The sequence below is a fragment of the Cricetulus griseus genome, chromosome 4 (assembly GCF_003668045.3).
Source record: "Cricetulus griseus strain 17A/GY chromosome 4, alternate assembly CriGri-PICRH-1.0, whole genome shotgun sequence".
NCBI lineage: Eukaryota > Metazoa > Chordata > Mammalia > Rodentia > Cricetidae > Cricetulus > Cricetulus griseus.
This window is the reverse complement of record NC_048597.1, coordinates 3,188,396-3,207,518: the sequence shown is the minus strand read 5'-3', so window position 1 is coordinate 3,207,518 and position 19,123 is coordinate 3,188,396. Positions and strand designations below refer to the sequence as shown.

The window sequence follows — 19,123 nt, the reverse complement described above, 5'->3', positions numbered from 1 at the left end:
ATTCACATCAGTTATTAAGATAATTTTCTGGGACTTATTTTGTTTCCTTAACTGATTAGTTTCTCCATTTAATTAAATTGACTGAAAATGGAAAGTTTATGAGAAGTTGCATTAACTCTTAACATAGATTCGATGTCACTTGAGTTGTTTGCGCTCGATGTCAGCCAGTTGAAGCTGCACCATGGTAAACACAAGCTGCTCTAAGAACGGTGTTGGGGGCAGGCCGAGCCTACCTTTACAAAGGTCCCTCTGGCCATCCATCCCCTGACAGTAGAGGTGTACACAGCTGAAGAAAGATAACCAGCCTGTAGGAATCCGTGTGGTAGTCCCAGGTGGGATGTGGTGGTAGAAATGAGAGCAGCTTCCTTTGAGTGCTGTGTCGGCGTGGAGTCCAGGACACTGGGGCTGGCGGCGAGGCGGCTGCGACTGTGGTTTGATCAGGGTGGGGCTGCTGTTGGTGTGATGGAAGGAGAAGCAGACGTTCTCAGTTAGAGGGGCCGTGCTCCACCAGCTGCTCATCGTCCATGGTTTTTACTCCTCCCAGTAAAGTTAGAGTGCTTGACAGTGTGATAATGGCTGATAGTGTCTGCCTGTTTACAAGTTCCTAGAGGTGCTCTGAGCACTCATCCTTCACAGCACCCTTGTCAGGTAGATACCTTCATACGATTGTCAAGAAAGGCTCTTATATGTGTGTGGCAGAGCTGAGATTTCTAACTCTAACCTGGCTTAGCCTCTGCTCTGGTTTGTTTCTCTAAAATGGTCACCTCAGGGAAAGTGTCCTTTTTTGGGTAGTGTAGTCTGGTGAACGCTGCCTTTCATTTATGATGAGACACAGTACTTGGGGTCCAGAGTTGACTGACCAGAGTTTTAAGACTGTTTTCTAATCACAAGTTTGGCTGGAGATAGGAATTTTTTTTTTTTTTTTTAAGGAAGTCTTGCCTTTTCTTAGCCATCAGTGGTTCTATGGACTGTAGTGTTCATCTTCTTTTTCTGCTATGAATAAAGGCACCTACTGCCAAATCTGATGGCCTGAGTTTGATCCTCAAGACTTACATGGTACAAGGAGAGAAACTGGCTGCACAGCTGGCCCTCTGTCTTCACATGTGTACTATGACATGGCATGTGTGAGCTCATGCTTGTACACTCAAAATATTTTCTAAAAAGTAAACAAATAAATGAATATTTTTAAGTTGTTCATTATAAAATGCTAAAGGGATTTTCTCAAAAGAAATTTATATTCACTTTAACCCGTGTTTTATGCCATATTTAACATACAGCTGTTATGTTTAAGGACTATACCTGTTGCTTGTTACAAAGGTTTTTAATAATATTGAATGTCCTCAAGGATTAAGTTAAGTGCCTGAGATACATCAGACTGACACACCCATTGGGATGTGAATACTTTCTAACCCTCTGTTTAACCCTGTCTGTTCCCAGGAGGAGAGACTTCAGCATGCAAACCTTCATCTGTTCGGCTTGCACCGTCGTTTTCATTCCATGCTGCTGGCCTTCAGATGGCTGGACAGATGCCCCATTCACACCAGTACAGTGACCGTCGCCAGCCAAATTTAAGTGAACAGCAGGTTTCTGCCTTATCATATTCTGACCAGATTCCGCAACCTCTAACTAACCAGGTAATTTCATTAATTATCAGAAATGATGTTGAAATTATAGCTTATCCCTTTGAAGATACTAGACCAGTGAAATGACAAAATCCCTTCAGTTTTACATGTTAAATGGAAGCCTTGGTAGATAAAGCATGATGCTTAGAAGTTTGTGTTTAAGTTTGTTGGTTCCTCTTATCCTTTAACATATTTATTTCACTTTACTGGAAGATAAGTCTCAAACATAGCCACAGCTTCTCAATCTGGAATAAAGAAGTGGGAATTATTTCTAAAGAAGAGTATTTTTAAAAAATGTAAAAACATTTGTGAAAATGGCTAATTTAAGAAAGGCATAGGAAACTGAGAATCAGTTACAACAAATTTATGTTTATGCTTTTATGTTATAAACAATTTTTATATACATTTGTAAATTTACAGACAAAATCCTTAGCACTCAAGGATGTGTGAATAGTAAGCCCGCTGTTGTAACATTCAGACTACAGATCCAGCAGTTTCTCAAAAACTCGAGGCTATCAAAAGAAAGTTGAAATGAACACATTGTATTTGTATGCATGGGTCTATCTTAGATGTTTGAATTAGCTGCTCCCCACTTTAATCACTGTTTCGGGGGTGTCTTCTCACTGGCCGTGGTTGTGAGGAAGAGGCAGTTTTCTCGCTGTGGTGGGGACATAACACGACTGCTGTTGATGGATGGAGGCGTTCAGGTGGCCATTGCTTTATTCAGATCTTTTTGTATAGCAAGTGAGGAATGAGTGACAAGTGTTTGTTATATTGGATCAGTTGGGTGAAATGTGCTTTCTCTGGTTGAGTAATGAGTGTCTGTGTCCCCAGTGTCCTTGGCTGGTAGCTTTTATAGAGTATGTGAACAGCACCAGTGTGGTGGGGCTTCGAATGTTTCATTCCGTGCATTGGTTCACAAGTTAGGGCTGTGTTTGAGAATTGGAGCAATTCATCAGGATGTTCAGATTTAGACAGCTCTTGGTAATGTACCAGAGAGAAGCAGAAGGAGTAGGGTAAGTCAAAGCACACGGGTCCACCTGCGGTGTGCTCTGAAGACACAGTGTTGTCAGGGCCAGTCTTGCACTCTGTCAAAGTGGTATGCACATGGACTCTGATTTAACGTGCTCATTTCCCAGCTGGAGAGATTGGGTTCCACTTGTGTTTGACTCCTCAGTGTGAGTGGTGGTAGACTTCCCAGCCCAGCTCTGCTTGCTTCCTTTAGACATGGTGCTCTCGGTTTATAACAGCTGCTGTTTGGAGAGCCAGAAAAAAAACCTCTAAAATAATTGTGATCATTATATCATGTTAGTTGATAATGTAGTTAGCAGAGTGTCTATTTTCATATTCAGCTAGTATCTTATTTTTAAGTCATTTAAATGATGCTTTGCTTAATATTTCTGATTTAAAACATAAAATGTTTTTAAAGATTCATGTGATGTAAAGAGACTGCTAAACCCAGGCAGGTGTGGTGGTGTACTTGGGAGGAAGAGGAAGAGGCAGAGGCAAGCAGATCGCTGAGTTTCAGTCCAGCCAGCTTTGTCTATATAGTGAGTTCTAAGACATCCACGGCTACAAACAAACAAACAAACAAACAAACAAACAAACAAAAGACTACTAAGTAATAAGTATTTCTTTCACAGTTAACACATTTCTGCATCTAATAAGGCAGTCTTTAGAAGAAGGTATCTTCCTTAGGACTGATGTGTGGCTTGCCAAGGTATATATGATGGGCTCATGACGTTGGCTATAGGTAGCACTTGAGTTAAAAACACAGGGACATCTCATGTCTGAGAGGTTTTTGAATGTAAAACCGGGACCTTATTCTAGACCCTCTTAAGTATTTTCTAGCTATTATCATGTATAAATTTCATAATGTGATTTTCATTGCTTCTTACTATCATTTTATTAATGTCTTTTAAGTGAAATTCACTGCCCAAGTGCTTTGAAAAGAACTTAGATTTTATTTCTCATGAATATGTTGGGTATAAATATAATAGGTTTGTTTGAAAAATAGTTAAGACACGAGAACCATAGTAGACATGGGCGTAGACCAAGTATGGCTGTCACTGGAGCCCTGACCTTGGGGCTCATCCAGCTCTCAAGGCAAGTTGTTGAGCTCACTGGTAGGTGTCCTGGGTGTGGGTGTGAGTGTCCCTTCCACTTGACTTCATTGGCCACTCAGAAGAGCAGAAAGGGAGAAAACAGGGCTCTGTTCCCTTATGGATGGACATAGGGACTAAGTCTAAATGAATGAAATAGAAAGTAGTTGTTGGAGTGAAGCATGGATTTCTAAATATAACTTGCTCGATCTGTTTAATGTACCTGTATGCATGTTTTCAGGACCAAGCATTTGGTATTGGATAACCCAGGAAAAGCCACCTATCTCTCCTGCTGTCAACCTTCCTTAGTTGCCTGTAGTTCTTTATGTAGGGTTGCGGCCTTGTGGGCTTTCCCTTCACTTGCTCTGGAACCTTGGTCAGTTTATTGGAGTAGCACTCAGTATTCTCATTTATAAATGGTGGCAGAAATAGTACCTTGTCTCATAAGATACATACAAAATGTGCATGCTTAAAATAGTTCTCAGTAAATATTTGCTGTTAGTGTCATTTTACTCTTTGGCTATTGAATTGGTTTTGCTATAATACCAATTTTTACATACAGTAGTAGTAGAATATTTCAGTGATTTTTGTCAGTGAGACTGCATTGCATGGATCCAAGAACCTCCTAAACACAAGTTACTTTCATGAAACAATGCTAGAAACTTAAATTCAAAAGGGAAGAAAGAACTGTTAATTAAAACGTATTCATTACTTTAAATACTTATAGCATTAATTCACATGAAAGAATTGACATGCTTATTGCTAGTGTTGGCTGTTCAGTATAAGTCCCCAAGGAATGGTATTCTTTGAATTTAGTTTTGCCTGTTTATATTTTAAGAAATAAAACATTAATTTAAGTATTGTTAATTATGTGTACTTAACACATACTTCAGATGTGTACTTACAAATAACTCCTGCTAAGTTACCTAGTGAGAACTAAAATAATGCTCAGTCACCCAGTTCAGTGGATTCACCAGTTGTATATCAGAGTTTTAGGGATTTGAGCATGCAGGGCTGGGGAGTAGCTGTTATATCAGAGTTTTAGGGATTTGAGCATGCAGGGCTGGGGAGTGGCTGTGAGCAGCACATTTTCCTTGTGAGCAGAAGGACCTCTCTTCATTCCTGGCATTCACGTGAAATGGTGCTGCTGTGAGCCTGTAGTTCCAGCGCTGGCGAGGCTGAGACAGGGGTCCCTGGGGCTCCAGGCCAGTGAGAGACTGGCACCATGTTGCCTGAAGATATGCCTTGGCCTCCACGTGTGCACCCATGCAGTGATTATGCATGCAGAGGAGAGCCATTTCAGAGTCGGCTTACAGACAAGTGCACCCATGTAAACTCTGTAATGGGTGGTGCTTGTTTCCAGTTCTGTCCTTTTTTTTTTTTTTTTTTTTTTTTTTTTTTTTTTTTTTTTTTGGTTAGTTATCCATTAACCAGGACTGCAGGTATCATCCTTAAGAGCTGAGCCTTGGCACCAGAGTGGTCTGGTGGGCATCACTGTAGGTGTCCAGAGTCATTGGATTTGAGTCTCTTGACTGCAGGAACCCTTTTAGGAACTCCTTCACTGAGGCGTGGCACCTAGTGGCAGAATGGTACTCGCAGAAGGCCTCTGTGATACTGCCATGCCTGTGCAATTTTTGGTCTTGCTTTTGTAACAGGGGCAGATAGTTACTGGAGGGGCAGAGTCTGGTATGTGAGAGGCATGCTTCTTCAGCATCCAGCACTGGCTCTCTGGGGTCCTCTGGTTTCAGAAGCTTCAGGCTGGCTCAGTGGCCAGGTGTGTTTTAACTGCTGTTGTAAACCTGTCAGGCTTTCGAAATTTCGTAAAAAGAAATTGTCACAGGACTAATTGTCTAGCAGAGATGACGTGTGAGGCAGCATCACATATGTCCCCAGGGTCATGGATGTACTTACAATTCCACTGTTTGGGGGAACAGGATCCAGACACAGACGCCGAGCATATTATCTTCTAATTTCATTTATTTGCTCCAGAAGTTGTTTCCCTTAGAATCCAGATAAAGGAAATAACTTTAAGAATGTGTAGTCTAATATAAGTCTATTTTGCTAGAAGGGACTTGAGTACTGGTTCTGGTAGCGGGAACTTGACTAGGTCGTATAAAAAGGGCCTGAGGGGATGTGACTGGATATGGTAGCGGGTGTTATGCCGCTACAGTGTAGTTAAACTGCTAGTCTCTCTGTCTGTTTAAGGTGATGCCTGACATTGTCATGTTACAGAGGCGGATGCCCCAAACCTTTCGTGATCCAGCAACCGCTCCTTTGAGAAAACTTTCTGTCGACTTGATCAAAACATACAAGCATATTAATGAGGTAAGAGTATTGATTTGCTAGGATATCATCTGTATTTTCAGTGGAACAAGGGACAAGTGTTTTGTTGCCTCTTTAGACATCTAAATGTGTTTTTATTTCTAATAATTGTAATATTTATGAAAACTATGAATTTTAATAAGTTAATGATTTTTAGATAGTGTAATTAGAACTGTAGAAAATCTATTAACAAGGACTACAGATGAGAGCTCTGTGGATGACTGCCTCTTTTCCAAAGTATATTTAATATGCTGACTTATTTCTGTAGCTTCTCAGAGCAAGTGAGGGCAGCAAATAGCTATGAAAAGCATGTAGGGGGACTGGAGAGATTGCTCTGAGATTAAGAGCACCAGCGGCTCTTCCAGAGGTCCTGAGTTCCAATTCCCAGCAACCACATGGTGGCTCACAACCATCTGTTACGAGATCTGGTACCCTCTTCTGGAGTGCAGATATATATATGGAAGCAGAATGCTGTATACATAATAAATAAATAAAATCTTTAAAAACAAAAAAGAAAAGCACGTAGGCAGTAGACTTTCACTTAAATTTTCATATCTATATTATATATGAGAAATACACATACACATGTATGATTTACTTGTATATATTTCTGCTTTGGTCCTGCTGCCAGGACTTTGTATGAGATGCACTGACTATGAAGTTAAAAGGACTTGCTTTATTTGTACTAATCATATTTCTGTTAGGTCTTTTACATTCCCCCCAAATTAATGAATTAATTTATTTGTGAGATTAATTAATTAATTAATTAATTAATTAATTAATTAGTTTCTGAGACAGGATCTCAGTCTGTAGCCTAGGCTGGTCTCAAACTTGCAACAGTCCTCCTGCCCCAACCTGCTGAATGCTGGGATTACAGGACAGTGTGTGTTCTTTTATCTGTGCCTTTCCATGGTAAAATACTTACAAACTTTCATTGAAAAGCAGGATTTTAAAAAAGCACATTGAATTATTTGCCTTGTAACTTGGCTTGTTGCCACTAAAAATTATTTTCTGGTGTTTGGACCTTTTCTCCTGGGTTGCCATTTGCTTCTGGTCTCGACTCTAGTTTTATAACTAATTGTAAAGTGAGAGATTTCTCATGCTTTGTAGAAGAGGCTGTGCTTCCTCACTGGAGCCTTTCACACTGACGGTTTGTCTTCTGCTCACTCTGGAGCTACTTTGCCAAAGAGGTGTTCTTAGGTGCATAGAAATGGTACAACAGTTCAGTGCCATTTAATGCCTCAGCAGTGTGTCAAGATAAAATGAGAAAGCCTCGGTGAACATTCCTGAGGTAGATTCTGTACACATTTGTTTACTATACTTTGTGATTATCTGGAAATACCTGAGACATTATTTCTCACAGTGTATCAATGTCAGTTTGTTAACGTGATGAATTTTTATCAAACCCCGGTTAAATTGTTAATAATAGCATCTTTGTTGAAGCTCACTTACCAGATGTCTTGTCAGAGTGTATCAAGGTACCAATTTCTTGGGATATTATTGTTGTCATCCTGTAGGTTTAAAAACTAAGCTGTAAGAACCTCAGGTTTAAGAACAATAATTTGGTTTGTAATTGAGCACAAAGGCTTAAGGGATTGGCAGGGAGGTATGTGGACAGAATGAGTGTGGCTTTCATCAGTCTGGACATAGAAATTGGATGACTTTCATTGGTATTTAAAACTGGCATGAAAGATTCCCTTGACCTTAAAGGGAATAAATAAAAATGTTACTCCTTTTGTTTGGAGTTCCTCATTGTATTTCTGAGATCTGTTTAACAAACGTATAAATGAGGGACTTTGATTCTTTGTGAATGGGATATTTTAGACCAGTCACTTAATACCTCTTATTTATAAAATCTATCTGCAGTATAGCCCTGGATTTCACTATGGACATCTTTGTATATATATTTTCCCACTCAGATGTCTACTGCAGAAAATCTTTGTTTTTTGTATTTTTATTAAAAAAGAATTGTCCGTCAGTTTTATGATGATTTAATACACACCCTCCACAGTGACTTAAGTCACAGTTAACCCTTATATATCCATTTCAGGTTTACTATGCAAAAAAGAAGCGAAGACACCAACAAGGCCAGGGAGACGATTCCAGCCACAAGAAGGAGCGGAAGGTTTACAACGATGGCTATGACGACGATAACTATGATTATATCGTAAAAAACGGGGAGAAGTGGATGGATCGTTATGAGATCGACTCCCTGATAGGCAAAGGCTCCTTTGGACAGGTAACTTAGTGGCGAGCGCTGTATTTCATTAATTAAAGTTGCCATTTAGTCCTGTTAGCACATCCTCAGCAGCACACTTTGATAGTAATAAGTCGACTTAAACAGTATATACATATAAATATTTAGATAATCATGATTTTCCAGCCTTAAAAACCCCTTTTATTTTTACAAATGTTTCTTTTGCTGCTATTTACTTTTAGCTAGTGACTAAGTGATTAACTTTAATTGATTATTACCTCTTTTGTCTGGGCTAAGTCCAGTCAGCTCTTCATTGTTCTTTTAGACTCAGATGCCCCTGTCTGCACACAGTAAGCACTCATTCTCCTCTTGAGGCTGGACCTGTGTTCTGGCCAATCTAAGTGCACCAGGCCCACGGGCTTCCTTCCAATCCTCTTTCTTCCCAGCAGCTGGTGCATTCAGTGCTCTCTGCTTGGGGAAACTGCAGTGGGCCTGGGTTCCTCTTCACTCTTAGCCTTCTCTGTGGCTGTGATTCTCAGCCCTTTTTGAACACCTGGTGGCAGCAAACTCACCCAGGATTGCTCACTCCCTCCCTCCTCACAGTTTCTGTCTTTGGGAACAGGGTCTGCTTAGGTAGCTCTGGCTGGCCCAGAACTTGTTTCCTGTGTCAGCATCTCGAGTGCTGAGGTCACAGGTTTACGCTACTCCCGCCTGCCCTTCTCCCTCCTCACTGAGTCACTACGCTCTTTGGGTTAGACGTGTGACTTACGGCTAACGCCATTCATCTCTTCAGATAGTTACATGCAATCCAAATCCACTTTTTACTGAGTACAATAAAATGGGGAGGGAGGGTCAAAATGACTTTTGGTGAAATCCTCTTTGCTTTGTTGATTAAAAACAAATAAGCACATTATAGAATTTGGTGTGGTAACACATGTCTCTATTCCTAGAACTTGGGAGGTAGGACCAGGGTTATGGGAGTTTAAGTTCATCTTCTGCTACTATGCAAACATAGTGAGTTTGCAGCCAGCTTGCGCTATATAAGACCATGTCTCAAAAAGAAACACATATCTATGTTACTTCTGAGCCTTGAAAGAAAGCAAAATATATTCTTTTTTAACTAGTGAGGTAATATTCATGTGTCAAATGAAATAGTGCAAAGGACAGAAGTGTATTATCCACCTTAGACCAAACAGTAAAGCCCCATTCCACACATAAATAAATGGACACACATTGAGGCCTCCAGCTGTGTGGACGGACACGTGTGTGTCTGCTCCCTTTGTGATTTGAACTCCTCCTGAGTCAGGTCCTCCATGGTATTTTAGTGATCTCCTTTTATGAATGTTTTCTTGTGTGTCAGAAATAGTTCTTGCTTCTCTGTAAAGCCCTTAATGAAGCTTACCTCTTTTGACTTTTTTGAGACAGGGTTGCCTCTGTGTATCCCCGACTATCCTGGAGCTTGCTCTGTAGATCAGGCTGGCCTCTAAGTCACAGAGATCCTCTTGCTTCTGCCTCCCGAGTGCCTGGCGAGGCCTGTCTCTTACTGAAGGCTGTGAACACCCTACAAATGGAAGGAGTGTTGCCCCACCTTGCAAAGTGCACCAGCATTTGCCCCCCACAGGGCCTGTGTGCTTGTTTTGTACCTCCATCTTCGGCAGGCGTGGACTGCTCACTCTAACCCGGCAGTCTTTCCTTCTCCACCCTAACCTCAGAGCAAAGGAGCACAGTCTAAAGGAAGTATGGACTGGATATGCAGATTGTCAGCTCCCTAGCTGAGGCATGCAATGCTTACAGCCACAGTCAGGACTTGCACTTTCAGAACATGGCGTCCACGTGGACATGACCAAGGTTATCTGAATTTTCTGTCAGGTCTTTGACAAATAAAGGAATTTTGTTTATTTAGCCATTGGTTATCAGTCCTGACTATACACTGAAACATGGACTGTAGGCCTGATTAAGTAATAATCTCTTGTGGCTGGACTTAACACATTTGCACTTCTAAAACTTGCTGCTAAGTGTGCATGTCAGGATAATGTGACCCTCGGTCCTCCTCAACCCTACCCTTCTCTCCCTCCCCCACTAGCATTTAATTAACTAGCTGTTTAAGTCAGTAGGTACTCAGCACGTGTGAGAGACCTTTGGGCTCTGTGCACTGACCTGCCACCCTTGCTAAAATAGGTATAGTTGTCACCGAAGTAAAAGATTATTGGAAGTAGTTGGTCACAGGTTTACAGGTGTAACTTCTGACAAAAAGGCAACAGCCAATGGTTTTCAGAATTGAGTGTAGTTTTCATTCCAACCACGTATAATTTATTTCCTTTCTATTTAACTAATTGAGATTAGTTGTGCATCAGATTCATCTTTCCTAACCTTATGACTGTCAGTCTTCACATTGGCTTCTCCTGAGTTTCTTCCACCTCCAGACCTTCTGAATGCGGTCAAATAGGTCTAGAACCATTGCCTGTCAGATTGTGTATCCTATTACACGTGTGTGATGTGTTAGTCAGGTCTGATGTTTGTGTCTTCGTAGAAGAATTTTTAAACATCTAATGATGACATTTCTATTATACTTTGCCTGAATACTTACTTTTTTTTTCAAACAAACTATTTCTTTTATTCCATTATATGGGAATCTAGTTTAAAATTAGAAAATTGTCTGCTTTCTAAGAACCATTAGAACCTTTTATGTATTCTTACGATTAAATCAAAGTTTCTCTACATGAAAGAATAGTTGAACTGGAAGTGGCGGTACCCGCCTTTAAACCCAGAACTGGAGAGACAGACACAGGAAGATCTGTGAGTCTGACTGGAGTGAGTTCTAGGTCAGCAGGGTTTTGCATTTAGATCCTATCTCAACAACAAAATAAAAACCCAGTAGTTGAGTAAGTTGTCTTATTAAAAAAATAAATAAAGTTACATATACACACATATGCATGTATATGCTGACATATAGATACACAATACATATATGCACATACTTGTACACACACACACACATATATACATAAACACATTTGTTTTAATGAGAAAGAGTGAAAATTAAAATCCGAGCATTCGTCAGGAATCATTTTGTTTCTGAAGGAGGAAAATGATTCTAATTTTGTTGAAGTTGTCCATTCTGTGGATATTTAGAAATACTGTAAGGAGGACATAAGAGGAAATTTCAATACTAAAGATGGATTTAGCTGCCTTGTGGTAAAGTAGATGGTCTGTTGAGTAGAAGCAACTATTACTTAGAAACATCAGAGAGATGTACATTAAATGAGAGTTAAGTAGATACATAGTATGAGAAATGTAAAGTTGTTCCTAATGAAACTGAGGATTACTTGTCTTTTTTTGCAGGTTGTGAAAGCCTATGATCGAGTGGAACAAGAATGGGTTGCCATTAAAATAATAAAGAACAAGAAAGCGTTTCTGAATCAAGCCCAGATAGAAGTGCGGCTTCTTGAGCTCATGAACAAACATGACACTGAAATGAAATATTACATAGGTAAAGGATTTGTTTTCATATTGAGATGCGTTGATCTATTTTAAAGGAAGCTTGGAAAAGCTTCCTTGGAAACCCATGAGCTGTGCTTGAAGCTTTGGGATGGTTTACCGTATGAAGCCACTTGACAGCAGTCTGGGCTGTATGTTGTTTGTTTCCTAAATCAACTCACAGGTGCCACGTGTTTGCTTCACTGTCTTTGTCCAGGGAGTCATTGGCAAAATGCTTTGCTAGTGCTCTGTGTGTGGTTTACATGCATCTATCTATCTATATCTATCTATCTATCTATCTATCTATCTATCTATCTATCTATCTATCTATTATTTTATGAGCTGGGATCTCAGCCCCTACCCAACCCCAGGTGAACTTTGTCAGTGAAACAGTATTGAATACAGTAGCATAGGGGAGCACACCACGGCATCCCCACCCTTTCTCCTTTGCTGCTTTCCCTCTGGCCATCCCACAGGAAAATGACGTTAGCCTTAAATTACAGAAAAATTCCTTTTAGTGGTAAGTGTGCAAGGCCTTGGGGTGCTGTCCCATGGCTAGGATCTGAACTTAGCCTTGCATAAGCCCAAACTCCATACCTGTTTCATTGTCACACTGTCTTCCTGCAGGAAACAAAAGCAGTAAGCCAGAGAATCAACAAAGTTGGGAAGTTTAGAGCCAAATACCTTCTAATCACGTCTTTCATACTTTTCAAAGATGTATGTGCATGTGTGCACATACACACATGTATATAGGTATCTGCAGAGACAGAGCCATCTGGTCCCTTCAGCTGGAGTTACCAACACTTGTGTAAGCTGCCTCATGGGTGCTGGGAATCAAACTCTACAAACACTTGTGTAAGCTGCCTGATGGGTGCTGGGAATCAAACTCTACAAACACTTGTGTAAGCTGCCTGATGGGTGCTGGGAATCAAACTCTTGGGTCTTCTGGAACACACTCATTTTCACCCACTGAGCCATTTCTACATCCCGAACCTTCCATAGTTTTTTAAATCAGATCTAAAATGTCAGTGCTGATAAAATGCCATTGTTTTGTTTTCTAGCAAGAAAAACATGCCACCAAGTTTACAGTGCCCATGTTGTCTAGCTCACCAACTGCCTGTAACTCAGCTCTGGAGATTGATATCTTCCTGTAGCTTTCACGGATACCTGCATTTGTGTGACCCACAGACATTCACACACATACATACATAAAAATTAAAGTTTCTTCTGCTCCTCAATAGACAATTGATTGACGGGAGTGCCTTTGAAATTGTAACTAAAGGTGACATTATGCTTCCAGAAAGTCTCAAGGAAAAATATTGTGGGGTCAGGTGTGTGAGCAACAGAGTTAGTGAGCTGTGGGGTCATGTGTGTGAGCAACAGTTAGTTAGCTGTGGGGTCAGGTGTGTGAGCAACAGAGTTATTTAGCTGTGGGTTGAGGTGTGAAAGGAAAGGGTGAAGCGATTTTTAAAAGGGTTTGAGAATTGGAGACAGAATACTGCTCCCAGATTACAGAGGCACCAAAGTAGTTCTTAACGACAAGGATTATTTCTTACTTAGAGCTGATAACATTGTTGGAAAGTATGTGAGGTAAAATCACAGCTGAGACCGTGTCATGTAAGCTCCCATCCCACTGATGTTCTGAACATTATGCAAATGATCTCCACGCCTCCTTTAGAGTGAACTGTTGATACCTAAACTAATGACTTCCCTTGTCCCCGAAGTTTAGTTTCTCTGTACTGTCATGAACATTTCCAAGTAAAATGATGTATGGGCATGATTAAAACAAGTCATGAGAGTGCATTATGGGTTAGTCCTAGAATTAACATCAGGTGAGCTTCAGATAATTCAGACCGTCCCAGCTGACAGATCCCTTCCTCCTGTTACAGGGAAAGGGAACTGCCCTGACATTTATCTTTTCCTCCTTCATTTCTTCTCTGGAAATTGTCAGGATGTATCTTAAAATTCTCAGGTGTATCTTAAAACCTTTCCTCATCACACTAACTGAAGCTGCTGTTCACATCAGGTCCATTTAGTGCCTGGTAACCCCAGTTCTGTCCAAGGACACTCCTCATCACCTTCCTCATTCTTGTGCATTGTATTTTGAGTGTTTAGGCCCCTGTTTAAGAGTATGGAAAAGTCACAGTAACTCAGAACAAAGCTGAGGGTTGTGTTCTGGACGACAGCGGCAACAGAAGTTTAGACACTGCTGTGTTGTTAGGTTTCTTTTTGATGGTACAGTTGAGTTTTAAGGCAGTTGATGGCTATAATTTAATTTATTCTGATGACCACACTTTGAACTTTAAGAAACACCTGCCATATAGTGTAACGTATTTTAACTGGCATAAATACTTGCACACTTTTTTGTCTCCCGTGTGTATTTTAATGTGTGTGCACCTTACGTAATGTTGACTGCGCATCCTGATTTCCATGGCCCCTCTGTGCCAGAGTGTCAGAGTTTAGTTCTTTCTTATGCTAAATTGAAACCCATGTTTCTCTCCCTGCCTTTTCCTTTCACCCTTCTTCATAGAACAATTTGTTTTCTGGGATATTTAGTGACAGCCATTAGCTTAAAATAAAAATATTTTTATTTCATATATTGGAGAAAATTTTATCAACTTTGCAGAATCCAGTCAAAAAGATGAACAGATGTGTCTGTGTTTGAGTTTTCCTTGATGTTTTTCCTGCTAGTGGATCTTAGGTTCTCAGTAACTGAGTGGTTACGGAAGTGAGTAGACCTTTCATTGGAAGAGCACTCTGGTTGCATAGCCTCTTGAACAGACTTTGACTTTCACATTGGAATTTTGGCTTCAGAGCTCTTTTGCATTCCTTTTGTGGCTACTGCTTACCCAGGGGATTAAAATCACTACAGGACCCATGTCTATGAGGTCTCAAGGAGCTGTTTGTAGTTTAAACCTAAGAATTGTTATGTGATGTCCTTGGGCAACTTTTAAAGATTCTTTTTGTGATTTTTGCAGTGTTATGAGTGTTAGACTCCTATTTGAACCACACAGAATACTTATCCCCAATGCTAGATCACTTATGTCACAAGTGACCTAAAAATAAGTACAGATGTGTACTTCTCAAGGTAGTCAATCCAGGGCTATGCCAAGAAGACTTAGTGTATGTGTGTTTCTCACACAATGGGTGTTTGAATACTGTCGTATTTTCCTGGACAGATCTGTAGAGAAAGCTATTTTTGTGAGACTGTAAGACCATAGTAAAGGATTATCTCACCACTTTGCCCTAAGATCGAAGCTGTTGACTCCCAGATGCTCTCTAATGTGTTTGAGAATTCTTGTGCTGACGGCTGCAGCTTTAGATGACTTTGTCTCTAGTGTTCACTGGTGACACTAAAGCACAGTTTCTGGGTTTTACCACGGACCCTGTAGAGGGAAGCAGCACTTGCTGCCATCTTCTGGGCTGTCTGCAGTCATAGGCCTGCTGGTCATTTCTTTCTGTGGTTGACCTGTACCTCACAGTTTTCCTAAAACTTTAAGTCTTCCACAAGACTTTTCTTTTCCCTGTTTGCTGGACATAATAAATATGTTGATCATGATGGATTCCCAAGAACTTACTTGGCATGGTTTCCAGATAGTTGCTGTGTTTACCTAACACACAAAAACAGATTTCTCTACTTAGGCAGCTGCCAGAAAATTGCCAGCCAGTTGTTGTTGGAAATTACCGTGCAACAAAGGTTGATACATTGACCAAAGGCAGTGGAGAAGTCTGTCTGATGAGATATTGTCACAGACCAGTAGACACCACAGTTCTCTGACATAGAAGAGTGGTAGGCAGTCTTGACAAGTGGCTCTGCTGCTGGGGCTGGCGTCCACACTGACTTGCATGCCATTCTGCACAAGGCAATGAAGTGTTGGAGAGCACGAATAGATGCTAACGCTCATCTCACCATTGCATGTGACTTAAGTGAGATTTCTTTTCTCTTTCAGTGCATTTGAAACGACACTTTATGTTTCGAAACCATCTTTGTTTAGTCTTTGAAATGCTGTCCTATAATCTCTATGATTTGCTGAGGAACACCAACTTCCGAGGGGTCTCTTTGAATCTCACGCGAAAGTTTGCACAGCAGATGTGCACAGCACTGCTTTTCCTTGCGACTCCAGAGCTTAGTATCATTCACTGTGACCTCAAGCCTGAGAACATTCTCCTCTGCAACCCCAAACGGAGTGCCATCAAGATCGTTGACTTCGGGAGTTCTTGTCAGTTGGGGCAGAGGGTAGGTATTATTTTAGGACTTGTGAGTTAACAGTAGAATTAGCTGTTTAAAACATGTTTTAACCAATGTAGCTATAGATTGGAGACAATTAGAGGAATTTTTTTATTATTATCTTGAGCTTGTAGCATGTGCTTCACTTCCCGCAGGTGTCTTTTTGAAATCCATATTGCAGTACTTGAATTGGAAGATAATGATTTTTAAGTTTTTATTTAAAATTCTGTTTAATGCTAAACATTTTAAGAGTTAAAGAGATAAAAGAGTTAAATATTAGGTGATTTATAGCTTCTAAATAGACTTTTAGTATAAAATTTGGACAATTCTAGCTTGAACTAGGTTCTTAACTAAAAATTACTTCTCCTACGTCATCAAGATAATGTTTCTTACAAACTGAGGAGTGCATATCAAGAGGTGCTTTTGGTAATCACGGTACTGTGTGGAAACAGCAAGTGGTGGACATGCTTGTTTTGATAAATAGTTTTAACTCTTTCTTCCCCCACTAAGTTAGAAGCAGTGTAGATTCAGCTCCTCAGAACCTCAGATTTTCTTCACCTGAGGGGAGGGGAGGGGGGGAGAGAGAGTGAATTAGGGAGTTAGAGAGAGTGTGAGGACAGCCATGGCTACACAGAGCAGCCCTGCCTTGGGAAATACAATGAGCTGGTTCAGAAAAGCAGATGTTTGCTGCTGTGGTTTGCAGCATTGTGACATCTGTGCCAAGGCTGTGGTTTGCATGTAAACAGAAGTTACAGGGTTTCTTCTCAAAAGAGGTAAGGCTATTTGCATAAAGGTTTTGCAACTATTTTCAATCTAACATCCAAATGTTACTATTTTTATATTGGCATCCCCATTCTTTGTTTTCTAAGCTTGTGAAATTTCTATCTTGTCCAACTTGTATCCAGGTTTTAAGTAGAGCAGCTTATTTATAGTGAAGGTATAGAGTCAGTTTTGTTAGCAGGCTTACCTTTTGTCATTCTGTGCGTTATCTTATAATAACACAGCTAAATAATTGTGGAAATAAGTTTTTGATTGGATTGTGAAGAAAAATGTGCAGCCTTAAATGCTGTTGCAAAGCCTAGTGTTGCCCTGGTTATAGGAGTAAAACACATTGTGGATGGAGACACACATCTACTGTGAGAGGTATTTCAGTAGACTTTTCACTTAGTAATTTCCCCTCAATTTAAATCCAGGCCTACTCTGGGTCCTAATATCAAGCAGTGTTCTCTTTGTCTGCACAAACTGAAGTAGCTTACCCCATTAGGCCATTGCACATTTAAGTGCTAAAGTGTAGTGATGTTATGTGGGAAATACTTCTAAGATCTCTGTGTGTGGTCCTGCCCATATATGTCAGAAGGTGGCTAGAGGGCAAGTGTGTGCCTGAGCTAGGGTGCTCAGTGACTTGGGTACAAAAACCTGATTAACCAAAGTAGTCAGGTGGGTGACTTCCTTGACCTGGCAACACTTGGAAACAGTACAATTTGAATACCTCATGTCCAAAACGTTTGGTACTGGAGTATTTGCCATCTCAGAATTTGCCAGGGATCAAATCCAAGTCCTCACCCATGCTGTACAACTGCTCTGTACCACTGAGCCAAGCCCCAGAGAAGGGGCAATTAACTTGGTTTACTATTCCTCCTCTTGACTTCTGATGTAGGACGGCGCTACATGGAAGGTCTGAATTCTTAACCAACTTTTTGTGTGTATTCCTTTGAAACGTTTAGTTATTTAACTGTGTTTGTAGTGTAATGTTGAGCTTTTCAACTGATATTGAGTATAAATAAATTGACATGGAATTAATGACTGTTTTGAAATGTGTTTCAGATATACCAATATATTCAGAGTCGCTTTTATCGGTCTCCAGAGGTGCTACTGGGAATGCCTTATGACCTTGCTATCGACATGTGGTCCCTTGGATGTATCCTGGTTGAAATGCATACTGGAGAGCCTCTGTTCAGTGGGGCCAATGAGGTAAGGGAGGGGTGTGCAGCTCTGTTTCCATGGAGACAGTGCCATCTGAAAGTTGTTCTCATAACATGGTATCGACTAAATAGCTTGAGCACTTGTGTCTGAGGTCAGCTTGGTCTTATTTTACATACACTCTTTTAATTTTTCCTCTTTGTCAGTTACCATAATGGTAGGCTTAGAATTCTGAACTAGTAATTATGATAGTTAATATGTTAATGAAGGAGTACAGTAAATTAGACCAGAACATGTATTTCATAGATAGATGTGTTGCAGGTTTAAGGATAGTACAGAGAGCCTCAGTGTGTGGTGAGGAGATGAGGACCACTCTAGTGTGAGCACTGCTTAGAACCCTGAGACTGGGATGCCGTACTTGAAGAGCAGTCATCAATCCAGTCGGTAGATGAGTCTGAATTGTTTCAGATAAACTAGGAATTCAGAATTTTGGGCTGCAGAGACTGCAAGTCTGCAGACTTCTCTGTGTTCCTAAGAGATTGTAGATGTGAGAAACAGTGAATGGCCCCAAAGAGCACCTGAGTATTTGTTTGTTTTAAATTACTTATTTGTAGATTGTTCTTTGCGGAAAAGTTGATCATTTAGGACCATAATCCAATTTTTTGGGGTTTTCGAGACAGGGTTTCTCTGTGGCTTTGGCAGCTGTCCTGGAACTAGCTCTGGAGACCAGGCTGCCCTCAATCTCATAGAGATCCGCCTGCCTTTGCCTCCCGAGTGCTGGGATTAAAGGCGTGAGCCACCAACGCCCGGCCATGATCTAAATTTTTATTTATAAATGAAGTTTTTTAAAAAGGCCAAATGACTTTGTTGGTGTTTGTATTCTTGTTGAGTTGAGATCTTGACATGTTATCTGAATTGGCCCTGGACTCTGGTACTGAGGTGGTCCCCAAACCCTGCCTCTCACATGCAGGCTAAAGCACATGCCACACCCAGTTTCTATCCTGTTTTCTACATTTAACTTTAACTTCAGCTCATGAACCCTTTGGAAGCAACTTCCATAATATTTATTTGAATTTGATATAAGTAATTTTATCCTATAATTCCTTACTTGGGATTGGACAGTGTTAGATCACCTGTGAGTTTGGTGGCTTCCCGTTTTTCTCGTTGTCAAATAAAAAGTCCCTTAGTGTTTTTCATGCTCCTCTTCCCTTTGTGCAGGGGTCTTGTTGTCTGCAGTGACTCCTCCTTGCATCCC

The 19,123-nt window shown here is 40.6% G+C and overlaps 1 protein-coding gene across 2 annotated transcripts in view; it reads left to right on the top strand.

The window, feature by feature from the left end:
- Dyrk1a (dual specificity tyrosine phosphorylation regulated kinase 1A) overlaps positions 1-19,123 on the top strand; it is a 116,334-nt gene that overhangs the window by 82,159 nt on the left and 15,052 nt on the right. Inside the window, exons 3-8 of one of the 2 annotated variants that reach the window (XM_035444275.1) lie at positions 1,438-1,634; positions 5,957-6,049; positions 8,097-8,285; positions 11,586-11,733; positions 15,671-15,957; positions 17,773-17,919. In XM_035444275.1, the coding sequence (XP_035300166.1) occupies positions 1,438-1,634; positions 5,957-6,049; positions 8,097-8,285; positions 11,586-11,733; positions 15,671-15,957; positions 17,773-17,919 (1,061 nt within the window). Of the gene's footprint in view, positions 1-1,437; positions 1,635-5,929; positions 6,050-8,096; positions 8,286-11,585; positions 11,734-15,670; positions 15,958-17,772; positions 17,920-19,123 lie in introns of both variants that reach the window. The other variant, XM_035444274.1, reaches the window with a different exon arrangement.